The sequence below is a fragment of the Xenopus tropicalis genome, chromosome 1 (genome assembly GCF_000004195.4).
Source record: "Xenopus tropicalis strain Nigerian chromosome 1, UCB_Xtro_10.0, whole genome shotgun sequence".
In the NCBI taxonomy this organism is placed as follows: Eukaryota; Metazoa; Chordata; class Amphibia; order Anura; family Pipidae; genus Xenopus; species Xenopus tropicalis.
The window spans coordinates 58,469,393-58,488,322 of NC_030677.2; the positions used below are offsets into that span (position 1 = coordinate 58,469,393).

The window sequence follows — 18,930 nt, forward strand, 5'->3', positions numbered from 1 at the left end:
GGAAAAAAATGTAATAGAAAAGGCAGTGCCTGTCTAGATGATAAAGTATGATTAGATGCTGCTCTTAATTATTTGACATTTTCTACAAAATACCTTGCTACAGTAGGCCTTATACACACTCCATATGGAATCACACTGTTTGAAAACATGGGAGTTTGAATGAAGGATTGTTTAACAAATGGTTAAGGGAAGCTAAGGGCAGAAATGTCATCCCGACTTAGTACCTTGTGTGCAGTCCGTTTCTATAACATTATGTAATTATAGTTTTTATTTCCATCATTTATAGACAGGGATTTTCTGCTTAAAACCCTTTGTACAATTTTCACTTCTATATAAAGTTAGGATCACCCTAGGGCCTGCCTAAAACAATATCCCCCATATGTAATAAAAGGCACTAAGTTTACCCTTGAGTAGTAACCCATAGCAACCAATAATATTTTTGGTTTTAAACAAAGGACTGGTAAATTCTACCAGCTGATTGGTTGCTATGGGTTACTACTCCTGCCTTTTAATACAAAACCCCATATGTATATTGTATACAAGTGATTCACATACAAAGATCAAAGTTCATTAGAGTTAATCGTTAGTTAGTAACCAATAGCAGCCAATCACTAGGTACCATTTACTAAACACCTGTTTGAATCTGAATCTAAGGCTAATGCCAGACGAGGCATAGGGCGGATATTTTTGGCAAGCGGAAAAATGCTTGCTGAAAATTCTGCCCTACGCCTCCTACTTGTGCCTGCACCCGAATGAATGGAATACACGTGGGTGTAGGCACATGTATCCGAAATACGCATAAAAACGCAAGACTTTCAAACTCATGCGTTTTTATACGTATTTGCACTACATGTGCCTGCACCCGAGCGTATTATATTAATTTAGGTGCAGGCACAAGTAGGAGGCGTAGGGCGGAATTTTCGCTTGCCGAAAATATCAGCTCTATGCCTCGTCTGGCATTAGTCTTATGCTCCAAAAACGATCACTGCCAAGGCAGACAGCGTATTGTTTAAATACAAAGCTCTTAATTCTTTCCCTGATTTACTTGATATAATGAAGGTGACAGATTGCAGAATGATTAAGAGACTGGTTGTATTTATCCACAATTATAAATAATCACCAAATCATTATCACCAAATTTTGCCTTCTTTGTAGAGTCTCGAGACACACACCAGCCTGGCAGATGGGAAAACACTTAACCCAATATGGCCAACAACGTGCTGGGACAAGGATAGGGGTCTACTGAGATTTGTCACTAGAGGACTGCATCAATGTGCCAATTTTAGGCAAGATATTGTCCAGGCAGGCAGTCACTAAGTCCCCTATACACACAAAGTTACTGTTTTATTACAGAAAACACTATGGGGAGTATAAATGATTCAAGCTAGTAATGTACTGTGGGATCACTGAATTTATTAAAAAATATAGCAAAACATTTTGGCCCTTTTCTCTTACACATAACAACCTATACAAATTCAACTAAAGTCATGGTATATTTTAAATGTACATATTGTATTTGTGCATTTAGGTAATTATTACAGACTAATATCCAATAGCATATTTTGTCTTTAAATATTTCAAAATGTACCTGGCTATATATAATACAGATTGTAACATTGCTAAAAATATATTTAGCTATAATTATTGAGAAGAAATAAGGATAGCCCTTTAACAGGTGTTTATAGGGATATGTTTTCATTTTATGTTTCGTTGGCACAGTTCAAAAGCAGAACTGTTGTGAACATGAGATACAGTATTCCTAGGGTTAAAAATTGGAAATCACGTCGATCTTCAGAATTTGTACAAAAGTGGAATAAAAAGGTCACAGGCAGCTGTCAGAATGAACTCTATACATCAGATTACACAGTAAGAATTCCATTGAAATACTGATGTGCCAGGAGACACATGCAAATGTGTTTCATTTATGCAAAAGGACCAGCCATTTCATGGTGACTTACTAAAGGTCCCAGCACCTGACCTATAAGCTTGGTTGCCTGGCAACAAGATATAAAGTCACAGGGTAGTGAGATGTCTCTGTAATATTTCTCCTCTGTTAGATGCAACATTTGGATGTTAATGTTAGCTTGTACACTTGTTCTATGTGTAAAATAGGACATGTTTTATGTCCAATATAAGGGAATATTTCTTTGATAGATGGTAAGAGTATTATGTCTTTGGTAGAAATGGAATTCTTTCACGTTCCAAAAATGAACAAGGGGTTAAATTAACCAATGACACAATCCTACCTAAGGGCTTGTTGCAAGTACTGCTTTGAAGAAGATTATTGTGCAAGGCTAAACAAAGTTTAAGAAATGTTCTGCTTAATTAATAAAAGCTTCAAAAATTACCTCAGATGTAATAACAGACATGTCAACTTTTTTTGGGGACCTGCAGTAGCAACTTAGTCATATGATGCAGTAATTTGCACACATATTTTACTTACCCCCGTCCCACTGAAAAAGCACCCAAAATCCCTCAAAACAGACATTGGGGAATAATAGGTGTGGGTAAGATGTCCCAGAAATTAAACAGATCTCTGTAATAACCCACAGCAACAGATTAGATTTTCACTTTTACATGGGTGACAACAAAATGCTGGCTAGTAAAGATTGTTTGTTTAGTAGGCTTGGAGAATTTAAAGCAATTTTACTTTGGCTAAAGAATAGGATGTAAAAGAGAATTGTATAGTATACCTCAGACAGCAGCACAGAGAAACTAACCCATAATTAGCCCTTTTAGTCATGTGTACTTTGGACAATAACATCAAACATCTTATTGGCTTATACTTTACCCAAACTTTCCAATAACCCATCCAACAATGGTTGAGGCTGATGAAAAAATTGATTTTTCCCCATAAGGATTATCAGCTCTTCCTTCAGTTTCCTCACTCTGTGAAATAATACCAGTTTTTCTTTTACTGTCGCTGTATTTTTGCTAAAATATGTCACTTCATCTGTACCAGATAGTTTTCACTCTCCACATGTTGCCCCATCCTCTCTGTGACAGAAAAACTTTTGTTTTTCTTTTGCTTTGACCTCACATCTTTTCAATAGTATCAGTCTATTTTAAAATTTTGCCTCCTATGTGTGAACCTGAATGTCGGTTAATCTTTGTAAAAGAGTGTCAGCTCCTGTCCCATTGTTACATTCCTTTTGTATTATAGTGTGTCAACTCTTATTCCACTACCACCTCAAGGTTTCAGAATATGTGCATTTATCACAATGAAATAAAATGTCAGGTCCTTTGCCACTGACATGTCACCTCTGTAAAATCCAGTGTAATCTCTTTTCCCACCAACTCATTCACTACTGAGGCAGTGTCAGCTCGTTTCCCAAAGTATTGTCAGTGTTGCTTTTCCTCTTCTAAAGCTGTGCCTGCAATAAAATTCTCATCACCATTTTAATCTTTCAGCCACTGTGTACCTGCTGAAAAAATAATTTGTTTTGATGATTTTTCCTAATTCTAACACTTAACAATATACTTCACTTCAGAAACTTCAAAATGGCCCACAATTCTAAAAACTGCACACAACAGGGCAAATATAAAATATTTGTTCCCAAATGAATGTTTGAAAGTTTGATACTTAAATATATTTTGATGACTCTGTTGCTGTCCACATCCACCTCTGGCCTGATAGTCTTTAAACAAAATGAAACCCAATAATATACAGGCATGGCATCCATTATCCGGAAACCCGTTTACAGGCCATCTTCCATAGACTCCATTTTGATCAAATAATTAAAGGAAAACTATACCCCCAAAAAATTTAGGTCTCTATAAAAATATATTGCATAAACATGTGCATATGTAAAACCCTGCTTTATCTAAATAAACAATTTTCATAAAAATATATATATATATATATATATATATATATATATATATATATATATTTTTTTTTTTTTTACTAGTATTTGCTATTGGGTAATCCTAAATAGAAAACTGCCATTTTAAGAATTAAGGGCCGCCTCCTTGGATCATAGGATTCACAGTGCAGGGCGCACATACATGCTAGGCCACATCAGCCAATAAATGCAGAGTTCTGCCTTTTGCTTCCATACTTCTTCCTGTTATAGTTAGAGATCATGTGATCTCTGAGGGAGCACACAGTCCATCACTAAATGGCGGATCAAAGAAAAGGATGTAAAAGTGCAATATTTACTGATATATGTATATTTCAGTTTGGTAAGATTATTTAATACCGTAGGTCCGAATTACGGAAAGCCCGTCTCCCATAGTCTCAATTTTAATCAAATAATTCAGAATTTTAAAACTTTATTTCCTTTTTCTCTGTAATAATAAAACAGCACCTTGTAATTGTTCCCAACTAAGATATAAATAATTGTTATTGGATGCAGAACAATCCTATTGGGTTTAATTAATGTTTAATTGATTTTTTAGTAGACTTAAGGTATGGAGATCCAAATTACGGAAAGACCCCTTATCTGGAATACCCTTGGCCCCAAGCATTCTGGATAATGGGTCCTATACCTGTACTACAAAATTAAGCATATTTGATTCTGTATGCAAATCATTTTCATAGGAATTGTAATTCTTGTACTTGTTAAGTGAACTAAAATTTATGTTTGTTATCACTATGGTGATGACAAAAGGGAAGTAGGGACTCACTGGGGAAAAAAATTAAGCCATAGTTGATCATGATGGAAAAAACAACATTTGGATCATGGGTCAGTTGGCAAAAATCAAGGTAAACAAAGAAATGTTATTAATTTCAAAAGAGTATTGTTCTGTATCTCTACCTCTCTCAATTATTTGTAAAGGTTATGTTAATATTTTGTCTGGGTTCGGAGTGAAATGTTCACTTCCTGGGTCAATATTTATTTGGTTTAACTGGAAGACAGCGATCCTTCTCAATTCTGTCATTATGTTCTCTTCTCCTCCACCCCCATTATTATTCTTCAAACAGATGCTGTAAAAAGATTTTTTCCTTATTTTACACTTTGACCCATGAAATGACCTGATGCTTTCACTGCTAATTGCTACTTCCTTCCTCTCTTCATATCGTTAATCTATTTTTGCAGCCTTAATCAATCCATAACTGTGTGGGCAGCAACTGATTCCATATTCTGTACATCAATCTCCCTCTTTATAAGATGTTGGATATTTTGCTGTTATCAGCTCATCTAATGAGCTTTTCCCTGTCCTTCTAGCAAGCAGTCTTGATATTAAACCTTTGTTAGTGCTATAAAAGCTAATATCAGTTTTTGAAATCTGGGAACATATAGTTCAATATTTGTAGGTAATGATACTTTTTAATTCCTCTTCAAATCATACCCTTCTGAAGCTATAACTGCACATTATTCGCTCTTTCAAATTGCCTTCTTTCTGTGTATGTGAACAGCCACGGATACTGTAAAGGAACATTACCTAGGGTCAAAAAGAAAGTGGCAAGCTAGTCTGATTAAGCGCAATATATGAACCCCTCAGGTTCATAAAATAAGAGGTACATAAAATAACTGTAATTTCACTTTATTATTTGGCATAGTCATGAGGCACTGCAACAAGCAACGCATAGTATTACTAGAGTTCTATTTAACAGGGTGTAGTATAGAAAGACAGGATTTGAGACATCACATAACCCTCTGAAAGATCTACAGTGCAATGAAAGAGGTGATCTATGTCCTTAACATACTGCCAATATAGCATAATAGTCTGTGTGACATACAGTACATAAGGATGGGTTCTCACAGAAAGGCCTGCAAACAATACAGCACAAGAGAGATGTTGTGAACATATTACCTCCTAATTTTGCCCCATGAATCCATTTTTTCTCCTGTAAGTTTGTTGTGTCCTGCTGGACTAATACTGTATTTGTGGATACTACTGCTTGCAATTAATACAGTAACAATGTGATCTAATTCTACTTCTGTGAGTGGAAGTGTCATTCACTAATCTCACTGTTTCTCATGGACTGTTTAAAGGGGCAATGCAGGGGGTGCAAGTACATTAGTGTTTTTTTCAATGACAACAAAATATATAGTTCTGTAGCCTACATATAGTTCTGCAGCCATTAAAACCTCTTGGTGCCTCTTTGAAAACACTAAGCAGTAAGTTATTTATCAGTTGGACATATTTTTAGATCTTTAAATGTTTTTGTAACAGACCAGTTGCCAAAGTAGAATTAGAGACACCCAAAGCAGGATTTACTTTTTCTGCTTGAGCTACTTTTCATAGCAAATCTGACAATTCCAACTTGTTGGACCTCCTAAACCTCTCTAGACCCTGGGATGATGATGCAGCAGAAGGGAACAGTGCTTGGGAACTGATTGTCTTTGGATTGGGTCAAATTGAAACCATAGGGTACACTGTATTTGCAAGAGACATGGTAATTTTTAATTAAGATTAATTATAGGAACTTACCTGATATCAGGAGATAGAGAAAGTTAATTATATGGGCAATTAAGAAAAAGCTTCATGTTGTGTCTTTATGAGCCTCCCTAATGTTGCACTCAACCTTTGTTGCATCTTTTCCTTTTTCTTGATGCCCACTTCTTAGTATATTCTTGTTTTATTTCTTAGCCTGCTCATAGGTCTTGGCAAGTGATGAGCCAAACATTTTTTTTGTGAAATGGTGCAAAAATTTGTTGCAGAAAAATGTTCAGCATTTTTGGAATTTTGCCTTTTTTTTGCCATTTTCAGTGAAGCGTAACGGGACAGATTTGCTCATCACTAGTGTTGGCTCAGGATTTTGGCTGGGCAGAATGTCTCTGGCATGGCGCTCGGTTTTATATAAACATGTTTTTCATCTTATTGAATATTCGGGTACCTTACTGAATGCCTTAGACACATTGGTGCTTAAATTCATTGCTAGACTTGTGTGCAAATGCACATAAATATACAAATGTACCCCTGAAAGTCCTAATTTTGCTTACTTATTAGACTAGACTGAAGAGATTAAAATTCTTTTTATTGCTTGCTTTTATACATTCTCATCCTAGGAAAAAAATTATCCATTAAACATTCTTAGAAAGTGCTCTTGCATATCAAAAATATTTACTATCTCGGGTTTTGGCACCCACTTGCAGATGTACTAGCAGTAGCCGTAACAATAATTAAAGTGGTGATCGAAGATGCTAAATTTGATTAAATCCTGACAAGAGTCCAAACGTGATTAGCAGCCATGGGCTCAAATAGTTCAGGAAGACTTTTAATGCAATTTAGTGTTTCAACCCCTGGCTTCAATTACAAATTGAATATGCACTCGGCATGATCCATTACTTTGGACAATGCCCAAGGAGATCATCTTAGCCTTTCGATTCCTCTTTATCTTTTGTGTCTGAGTCGCAATGACTTTTCATTTCAACCGGATCAACCGTTCTTTCTGTTTCTGCAAATGCATCACAACTGCTTTCTGTACATGGGAAAAAACATTATTATCCCATTGTGTGAACTTAGCTATTCTCATTGTAGGGTCTTATAGTAAAACAATAAAATAACCATTTTAGCAGAGTCCCCTTTACTTTTTGTATCAGTCAGTATATGTATGTAATTTGTATGTTGTAAGTAATACCATAAGACTAAGAAAGTGATGTGTAAGGTGTTTATATTTAAAATTAATATATACTGATCTGTTTTTCAGATAGTAACTAGCAACTAGAAAGACTGCATATGATGCTCTATTTTCCCATAAAAACGATCAACACACCAGAGGCCACCCCTTTAGATTAGAGAAACAAAACTTTCATTTGAAGCAGCGCAAGTGGTTTTTCACAGTGAGGGCAGTGAGGTTGGGGAATGCCCTTCTTAGTAATGTGGTAATGGCAGATTGTGTTAATGTCTTAGAGGGGATGATTTCTTGAACAAGCATAGTATCCAAGGTTTATGTATGTGAGTGTATAGATTGGTCAGTTGTAGTTTTGTCGGTGCTGGGTTTACTTGGAAGGGTTAAACTTGATGGACTCTGGTCTTTTTTCAGCCCCATATAACTATGTTGGTATCACTTTGTTTTCAGCTAAGGCGCCAATTATCTTGATCTGGGGCACCATATGGATACTTAGTTTTATGGTGCACAATGCATTTCTGTTCTTGAGAAAAACTTCACAAATTTAAAAGCACTGTTTGGCTTGATGCAGAATACAAATCCTGAATCATCACACTTATTTTCCACAGAGGAAGCTCAAAAGCACACACATTCTAACAACTTCTGCTGTTGTGTTTCTATGGACTGCCTTTGTTGCTGCTTGTTTTATAGCCTGCACTTTTCTCATTTCCTACTGACCATGTGTTCTACAATAGCTTTTATCCGCTCTTCTAAAAATTGTAGTTATGTCTATTCACTAGGTTGTGTGTTTCACAAAACTTAATATTTGTGTACATGCAAACAAGAAGCACAGTGGAGTGAGATAGTGTCTAGTATGAAACGTGAAACTTGGTGGTGCCATGGTGGTCAGCAGCAGTTATATACTATTTGCATAGGGATGTAATTACAGTTGAGACAGGGTGGACCAGTAAGGCCCTAATTAATGAGCAATTTTAATATATCTTGGTATACTGGATAAACTTACCAATGTTTTGGGGCCCTAAAATAAATTTGCTTTGGCACCCATAACATCTAGTAACGTCACTGCTTCTGTCTGTGCAGGTCTCATCTTACTCCACAAAAACAGGCACATTATTTGACTTGATAAAATTGACCATGTGTATGGTACTTGAATATATGTAATAAGGAAATTAGAGTGTAGAGCTCTACTGGTGCAGGGATTGATGTTGATAATGAATGGTTTCTATAAAAAACTGTGTCTATATGCTTGCACCCTTTAAAGGATAACACATACGTTACTGAAGGAATTTTAGCACTGGTCCTCCTTGATGCATGTAAGTGGCTCCATTGGGATATACTTAATTTCTTATAAGTGAAAATAAGTTAATATGTGCGTTCCCCTCCATTGGGTATTTCTCTAAAGTTAGCCTTCCCATTGGATTCATAACCCAATAGGATTTCCGCTAATAAGAATGTTGTTTTTTAAGAGCAAATAAATTCTATACAAGCTTTCGCAAAAAAAACCCAAAAAAAAACGGTAAGAAATGTAAGTGATACGTTTAGTACCTTTAATATGACACATTTATATAAACTGTAAACAACTAGGCAAAGTATACTGTCTATAACTGGAAAAGGGCATTATGTTTTTTGTGTCTGAGCCAACAATCTAACCAAGTTTACAAACATTTTATTTAGCTCTGACAGCAAATTGTCTTTCTAAAAGTAGTAGTTTGGCTGCAGAAGTTTAATAAAAGAAATTTAAGCTAGTAAATCAGTTTCACAATCAATTCTTAAAATCAGAATTAACATTAATTATACAGGGAATAAGAACCTAGGTGTTTAAATGTTTGCACAGACCTGAATTTTAAACCACAAATTATCAGAAGCCTTTTATAACTGAAAAGTGTTCTTTTTAGCCAGAATTAATTTTCTCATGTTAAAAATTGCAAACTCAAAAATAACCTTTTCACCTCTTTTGAATGAACCTCATCATATCCTCGAGACATGTACTCAAAATGTTTGCTTCTTGTCATATTTGGAAAAACCTTTTGCCATATTTGGTAAAATTTACCACCTGTCTCTGATTACTAAATGTCACAGTATTCAAGCAGAGGCAAGCAATTTGCAAATGATTATGAATAAATAAAGGTAAGCAAAAGCAACCCAAAGCAACCAATCAGCAGGTAGCATTTACTGGTCACCTGTTTAAAAAAAAAAAAGATAAGATGTTTGCTTTTAAAGGTAAATTTGTATTAATTTTACAACATCACAGAACAAATAAAATACAAAACATTGTTTGATATACTTACATTGGAATGGTGTCAAGTCAAGTTTAGGTCAATACAAGCAAGGATGCTATCACTAGGCATTGCAGTTATATAGGTGACTGTATTTAGTTATGTCAGGTCGGTCACACTCAATCTAAGCTGGTGTGTTATGTATCCAAGTTATCTTGCTTGCACCAGTTTCCCCAGCAAACATCTTATCTTAGTGCCTTTTATTACATATGAGGGTTAATTTGTATTACAGCCAGGCATTAAAAGTTGTCTCTACAATAATTTATTTCTCATGCTATTTGAAATGTAGTCACTTGAACACAAATTCACTTCAAAATTGCAACTGTAGTGTATTATATGTGCAGATTATTCAGTTATCATTTTGGAAGGCTATAGTTTATTTAATGTTTATAAAGATAGCCTTGCTAAAATGTAAAGCAATATACATGTACTAACATGCACAATCTACATGTTATTGTTTTTTGTTATTGCTCTGAACTTAAAATGTAATGCACATAGGATCCTAAATGAATCTGTGATTGCAGAGATATTCTCCCAGAAAAGCCATTCTGTTGCAATCACTAATAAATTGATCCTCTATCACTATACTAATTAGCAATACCGTTCTTCTGGCAATAAGACATAATAATAGCCACAGTCAATCATATAGCTGCAACCATTTGAATGGGATGACAAAATGGCAAGATGGTAATTCAATGTGAAACGTTCATCCCCATAAGAAATTTACTGATGTCTAAATTTGCGAAAGTTGTCAAAGCAATTTACTGACTTCTGCAGCTGTCAGTGTTTTTTTGTTAGATTCAAGGCTTGAGCTTTATTCATGAATAACACCAATTAGATGTTTAAATAATCCCAAAAAAAACCCCATTATATTACCTTTTTCACACAAAAAAAATGGAAAAGAATGTTTGGCTTCCAAAATCTTATGTATTGTACTCCAGTGATATTTGTTGTCACGTCATGTAGAAGGGAAAAACACAGTTCAGTTTTGTAAATAGAGAGAGAGAGACATTTCAGCTGGACACAGTCTGTACTGTAGTACTAACACAGGCAATACAATGAGAACCATCAAGTTTGTTCAATGCACATTTTTTTATTGTGAATCTGTAGCTGGGTGTTGGTTGATGAGCTTTGATGGGCACATACCTATTTTCTGTGGTTCCCCAACCCAGCAGCCTGAGCTTGAATTTCCAGTAAAGGAAAAATAGCTCTGCAAGTATAAGACACCCACTTACAATGTCCGAGCAATCTAACTGACAAATGTGATCACTATACGGTACGGACAAATACCACTAAATAACCAAGGAGGTTTCAGATATGCTGAACATCAATTTTCCATCCGTTAACCCAAATCACAGAACTACTAAATTCAGCAATAAGATAGCACCATTCCATAATATAGGGGAAAAACTAATCAGTGCATCATGGCAAATGACAAAAATATACTTTACCTAAATGTTTTCAAAGGTTATGAGAACATAGGATTTAGCCTCTGCTATAAATAATATATAAATAAAGCATATTGTACAACTTACTGTTCTTATAATGGCTTTCTACCAAGCTATTGTTTCCTATGCAGAGTATTCTGTGACTTTTTCCTCTTTGATGCAGTGTTAAAGAAATGTGCCCTTTGTATCTTTGCTCTTGACAGCTGCAAATCAGAAGGAGCCCCTCACTCTTACTTTTAAAGTGAAAGATGAACCCGAGGATGAAGAGCCTATTAGCTCCCTATCCCCACAATCCTTGTACGGTTTTAACCAGGAATCAGAAGGTCGGCTTTCCAGCACCCCAGATGAAGACAGCAAGCCACAAGAAACACAGCCAAACCTGCTCACTCAAGATATCTCCATGAAAGCAGCATCTGAGCTCCTTATGAAACTCTCAGGTAAATGAATAGTTTTTTTGCACCTTGAATTAAATGAAACAATGGAACATTATTTCTCTATGAAGTTTGACTTATATAATGTATGCTTATTTGCATATTTTAAAGAGCAGCACCTCCTGATAGTGATGATAACCCTATGTTAAATGGATAGGCAGATGTTTTTGGTTTAGTCCCCCCTTTATAGTCCATTATTTGATTGGGCACACATAGCTCAAAACAAGTCACAGACATGTTAAAACAGGTTGAGATACCAACTTTCTTATAGCTCCAGTTATATACAATACCTTATATAAGCATTTACCCTCAATGTCAACCCTAAATGGTCTTCAGGCTGCACCTTCTTACCACTACTATGGTTCACAAAGAAAGCCAGACCTCTAGTTTGGGAGACAATGCCTTTAGTGGTACAAGGACATTTTAACTAGTGCAGCAGTGGTCAAAAAAAACATGGGTCAAAGTAATATGGATCAATAAAAAAGTGCCCTGTCTGACACAGAAGAAGCTGTGACAGGCAAATCTCCACAAAAAAAAATACTCACCTGGCACCTCTCCATGTGCACTTTTGTTCAGTTAATGATAAGTTAATATCTGCCATACTGCTCAAGCTCCTCCTTTTGCCTTTTTATCTCTTTACTAATATGAGTTAGTTCTCAACACATAACTTGCTTTCTATGAAAATAAACAAGGTTTAGTTTAAAAAATTGATGTTTAAATATTCTAGGATTAAGTACCTACTTTTTCCTGCAACTAGGATTCACGTAGAATATTACTTGGTACATAAGTCTGCCAAGATAAGGTCTTAGTCCTTAAAGCAATTAGACTTATAGTTTAAATGTCTAATGATTTATGGCCTGTAAATGCTCATTAGTTCTGTAACAGAAGGTGCTATGCTGTTCAATTAGGGACATGGATCATTGCATTTAATACATTAAATGAGGTGGTGCATATATTGTAGGATGCCAACATAATTGCTCACTCTTTTTTATTTTGTGGTGGAAAGCCACACACACCTTGCTTTGCAGGTTTGCCAGTAAAAATATTAATGGACTCTACTTTTTACCTTATCATGCAAGTTGGTAGAAGATAGATGTGGATTTGATAATGTAAGGGGAAAGGAATCTTGTAATAGTGGATACAGAGTGTGACAATGAGGAACCGGTATGGTTAGAGTGATGTGCTTTCAAGCAATATTCTTTCTGCTGACAGGCAAAGTACACTGAAAACTTTCCTCTGTTTGGAGAGTTTATTTCAGGTAATTATATCAATGCAGCAAAGTCTTGCTAACACATTGCCTATTAACTGTTTTAGCAAATATACATTACTTAAATCTTTTTTAAGCTTACTACGCAAGACCCTGCTAGGTATTTATTACAATGTTCATAGTAATTATCTAGGGAATTATTGTCCGTGGGTTCTCTCTTTAGAATTTGTGCTTGATAAAAGAATCCATAGTATTGAGAAGTCCCTGGATTGGAACTGTTAGACGTTGGCCTAGCTCTTCCTTTGATATGCCATTCATTTGTCAGGCAGGATAAATTAAGAGCATTCTGTGTGGTTAAACAATTGGTCGGAGGTGTTTTCAGTATGGCATTTTTTTAGTGTCAGAAATACACTAGAGAATGTGAAGAAGCCTCAAAAGTATAATAAGGTGAATATTCAGCATGTGTAACAGTTGCTAGAGGCCAATTTGTAGCAGAGAAATTACAGCCTCTGCATTTGCATCTAGGGCAATGCATTAAAATTACAGTGATTAAATGTGGCTTGAACATAGCAAAAGGAATGTAGGTGGTGGGTAATGTGTTTATTAGTGTCATTCTGCACAAATGTACATTTACTTTACTTTTGAATTTTAGTTTACCTTCCCCAGAGCTATCTTGACAGGGTGCCAGTAGGTATAACTACCTAGGGACCCACGTTTGTGTGGCCTTGTAGAGCAGTAATTGAAAAATAAAGAAATTCTATTGGGCTCAAGATAATGTTATATAGCATCTTTTTAAATGTGATGCAAGTTGTCCTGCAAGAGCACAAGTATGGGGAGAGCATCAGCAGTAGAGGAAGCATCTCAGAACCTACAGCTTTAACAGTGAGGGATAAAAGGCAGATTCTAAAGAATCTCTCTATAGACAGCAGTGAGAAGGAGCCACATGTTCCTAGCTTGAAGTTTCACCACCAGTTGAAAGATGTGAGAAGACAGGAGGGGGGTGGCAGAATAGTGCAGGAGAAAGCAGCCATTAATAATGAGGAACTGCCAACCAATTCAACCAACTTCTCAACTTTTACATAATAAAATACTTTTGAAGTATTTTACTGGTCTAGCTGGTAAAATGCTAGCCAAGGCCAAGGCCTCAGATGAGGACCACATCAATCTTACTTCTTTTCAAATTGGAACTTGTACAGCGTGCTATCGAACTGGCATTGTACTAATGTATTGTACTAATATTTCCCTTATGAGATACGACTACATAGTTATATGATAGAAACGACTGATTAACTTTGTAATATGCATCAGACTGAAAATATAACTTATTATAAGTATTCAGTAAAGATACTGGTAGTGCCATTATCTACATATTTGTATTTCTTAACTGGTGTAGGTGCTACATTAATGTTAGAACCGTGCTGACAAACATTATTTGTTACAAAAAAATATAAGTGTGCAGGAAAGGTTTTGCTATATAATAGTTATATTGGGAACAAATGTAGGCTTGTGATTTACAGAAGAAATACCAAAATCTTTTATGTCAAACTATAGTCCCAACGGCAAACCTCTTAACCAAAAGAAGGTCCTTGACTAAACATTCAAGTGACTAATGAAATACAGTGAAATGGTAAAAGTTAAATATGGTACTTGGTTTATGTGTGTGTAAGAATAACACATACAGTGGCTTGCAAAAGTATCCGGCCCCCTTGAACTTTTCCACATTTTGTCACATTACAGCCACAAACATGAATCAGTTTTATTGGAATTCCACGTGTATTGGTCTTTCACGTGGAATTCCAATAAAATTGATTCATGTTTGTGGCTGTAATGTGACAAAATGTGGAAAAGTTCAAGGGGGCCGAATACTTTTGCAAGCCACTGTATATAAAATAATCATCCACAGAATTCAGTGGAACAGTAGACACATTGTCATCAATGAGCAACAATATTTGAACAAACTGTGTCTTCAGCAATAGAGCATCATTGTTCCGGTCCTTAAGGGTAAGCTTTACATAATTTCAGCATAAGGTCTCATGGTAGTGCATAAGGCTCTTCCTTGACATAAATCTATATTGCATAAAAAATAATGAAACATAATTATGAACTTAAATAACACTTTAATCATAGAAACAATTCTATTAAATTGCTTAATGTGATCTCCACAAAAATGTATAATTAAATCTAATCCTTAGATATTCAAGGGTAAGAAGCTTCCCTGTCATTAAATAAAAAAAATAAAAAAATAGTATGAGAGAATAAGTAAGTAATCTTACTTCATGAGTAGGCTCTGTGGAAAGCCCAGATTCTTGTAACCCATTTTTAACTCTGCATCAAAGATATAGTTTGCTCTTCTTACTTCTGACAGAAAATGAGAGAATATTTTTGGTCCTCTGATGCACACTAGAGTACTATTTTCATCTAACACTTGTCAGAAAACTTTTAACTCAGCAGTCTAAATTTTATGATAGATAGAATGTTGTTAGATGAGCAGGAGTTCAATAAATCTAATATATCAGTTTTCATGTGTTCTCATTGTTCTTTCTATTTCCTGTTCCCTTTAGTACAATATTATTTTAGTCCTTCACTTCGTGATCAGTTTCCAGAGTCTGATGTGAACTTTCACTAAAATGATTGATTTGATCTTGTTTTATTATTTTACTTTCTTTTAAATGTATCTTAATATTGATACTGTTGACCACTTATTCAGTTATTCTCTGACTTTAATTATTCGGTATGCATATCTTCTGAAGGTCTTCTAATCTTTTTCTTCTTTACTTGTACAGTATTCCAGTTACTGTCTTTGTCAGTGCAAAAGTCTTGTTCATCTTGGAATCAGCCACTCAAAGGAGATCAAATCTGTCAGATACTCACTGCATCAGTTTTTTGCACCCAAAACATTTTTTGTACATGTTTACTGTACAGTGGGGACAAACATGGCAATACATATACTGAATATGTACAATTTAAATGCAGATTTACAATGATTAAGTTCTATGTATTAAAAGACACCGACGGAAGGCGGTCCCTGAATCCTGAGGTTACCTATAAAGATAAATAGTTTATTAACTTATTCTCTACTAATAAGTCTTAACATGCCACAGTCACAAATCACCCCATTCTGGAATATTAATTGGAAGTCTCACTTAACAGAACTGGCAGCAGGACTTTACTTAGAATATACCATTTATAGAAACCACCTCTTCAATCACCCAGGATTGGCTCCTAATGACATGACACCTTTTCTGGACAGCTGGGAGTGTTCTCTTTAATGTAAACCAAAGCACAGTGAAGGTTTAAGGGTAAATTAAAATAAAATGAGAGAAAAACACATGTAAAGTAATTTATCATAATGTAGAAATAGGTTGTTTCAGGAAAGGGCCTGGACTTTTTATTCTCAAAGGTTTTCTGTGAGATATTTATACCTCCCATTGATTGAGCCTTTCCTTCTGCTTTAACCATATTTTTGCCTTTACTTAAAATAATTGTTGGAAGGTTTGAATATTTACCCATTTGTTTTACATGACAATTACTATAAAGCAGTGCTGTCCAACCAATTATATGTAGTAGGCCGATTACTAATCATGTAACATGTTCTAGGGCTGGATTTAATTAAAGTGATGATGTCATATAGTGAAGACTATGGAGTTTTTAAGCAGACTGGGGGCCAAAATAAACCTTTGTAAGGCCACATCTGGCCCGTGGGCCCCCAGTTGGACTGCCCTGCTGTAAAGAATCATAGATAAACTCACACAGATATAAATGTATGGTTTTTAAAAGGTTATAGGGGCTGGAAAATGGTGCCTTCGTGTATTTATGGACATATAAACACAAGCTAATTTTTTTAATACATAATTATGTCTGTTAGAGCAAAAAAAACAAAAACAAAATGTGGTTTGAGTCTGCAGTTTAACCTTTTTAGTGCCATAGGACGTAGATTCTACGTCCTAGGTACCAAGGGACCAAAGTGCCATAGAACGTAGAATCTACGTCCTACAGCACTAATGGGTTTACAAGCGCTGCGCTCGCTTTTAAAGCAGCGCAGCGCTTGTAAAGCCTGCACAACCCCCTAGGCAACGAGCAAGAGAGGACATACTCACCGATCCGGGTCCCCCAGCGCCGCCGATCCGGGTCCTCAGCCAATGACAGCAGTGGACACGCATTGATGACGTGTCCACTGCTGTCCCTTTAATTGTCGCCGCCCCCGCCGTCGCCTCTTCACTCTGCTGCCACGTGAGACTGCTGGAGCCCCCCTGCTGCCTTCCTGCTGCCTTCCTGCTGCCTTCCTGCCAGATTGGTCGCCCTGATCGCCTGCCTGCATTGTGTAAGCTGAACTACAACTCTCTAACCACTGTTTATTTTGCTTATTTCTATCTCAACTGTCTAAAATTTTTTTTTTTTTTTTTTTTCCATTTCTTCTTCTATCTTTGTCATTATTACACTTTTACACACATACACACTTATTTACAACTTTCCCAAGCACACACAGACACTTACACACACACTTACACTTACACTTTTTTTTTTTTTTTTTTTTTTTCTTTCTTTCTTTTCTTTTCTTTCTTTCTTTGCTTTCTCTGGCAGTCTTTTTTTTTTACTAAAACTTTATTTCTGATCTTGCTCTATAATTATCTGATTTATTTGGTTGCATTTTAGTGTTTTTTTTGCATTTTCATAATTGATTTCTGTTTTTGAATTATTCTATTGCACTATAACTTTTGTATTGCTATTGGGTGCTGAATTTGCAGTGACATTGGTGGATCCAGGGCTCTGACCACCGATTTCATTGCAATAATTGTTCTTCTGTTGGTTTTTATTTGAATTTACTGATTTTATGGTGTTTTATCTTTGCATTGTTCTTTATTGTGTATTTAGTGCCCCAAAAAGGTTGCTTTTGCAGTGACATTGGTGGATCCAGGGCTCTGACCACCGATTTCATTGCAATTATTGTTCTTTGATTGCTTTTAGTGGTTTTATTCCATTTTAACTTCATTTGATTTCAGTTGTTCTAGAAAGGTCCAGAGGTGCTAAGATTGTTCTGGTAGTTTCTATTGCCAAGGGTTAGGCTGATGCCACACATGGCGTAGGGCTGATTTTTTCAGCAAGTGGAAAAACGCTTGCCGAAAATTCAGCCCTACGCCTGCTACTTGTGCCTGCACCCGAATGAATGGAATACGCTCGGGTGCAGGCACATGTAGCCGATATACGCATGAAAACGCGAGACTTTGCATTCTCACGCGTTTTCATGCGTATATCGGCTACATGTGCCTGCACCCGAGCGTATTCCATTCATTCGGGTGCAGGCAAAAAAAAAAGGGGTGCATAGAGTGCAGCCCCAATATTATGCATTTTCAGGTTTGGCGGCCATGTACTTATGTGCACCCATACATATGGGGTATCGTTTTATTCAGGGGAACTTGCAGATTTATGGTTAGTAAGTTTTTGGTAGTTGCCATGGAGATTTTGGGGAGAAATCTAGGTTTGTATCTGGTTTTTCCTTGATTTCTGACCAAAGCGTGACTTCTGCAAGGGACTGCGGCCACAATTTTCCATGTAGAAAGAGAAGAGTGGTGTCTTTGAATAGCTGAAGCTGTGCACTTTTCATAAATATATAGTTTGCGGGGGTTATTTCACAGGTAGGGGGGTGTTTAGACTAAATAACTGCAGGTAGAGCACATAGAGCACAGACCCCCCTTATGCATTGCCCCTGTTTGGGGGCATTTGGTGGCCACGTTTTTATGTGCACCCATACATATGGGGTATCGTTTTATTCAGGGGAACTTGCAAATTGAGGTTTAGTAAGTTTTTGGTAGTTGCCATGGAGATTTTGGGGAGAAATCTAGGTTTGTATCTGGTTTTTTCTTGATTTCTGACCAAAATCTAGGTTTGTATCTGGTTTTTCCTTGATTTCTGACCAAAGCGCTGACTTCTGCAAGGGACTGCGGCCACAATTTTCCATGTAGAAAGAGAAGAGTGGTGTCTCTGAATAGCTGAAGGTGTGCACTTTTCGTAAATATATAGATTGTGGGGGTTATTTCACAGGTAGGGG

General features: G+C 36.2%; 1 protein-coding gene across 4 annotated transcripts in view; it reads left to right on the forward strand.

Annotated features, from left to right (window-relative positions):
• The window catches only part of znf827 (zinc finger protein 827), a 108,637-nt gene that overhangs the window by 47,186 nt on the left and 42,521 nt on the right, over positions 1–18,930 (forward strand). For all 4 annotated transcript variants that reach the window (XM_012955598.3, XM_031895507.1, XM_002938935.5 and 1 more), the window contains exon 5: positions 11,450–11,683. In XM_012955598.3, the coding sequence (XP_012811052.1) occupies positions 11,450–11,683 (234 nt within the window). The remainder of the gene's footprint in view (positions 1–11,449; positions 11,684–18,930) is intronic.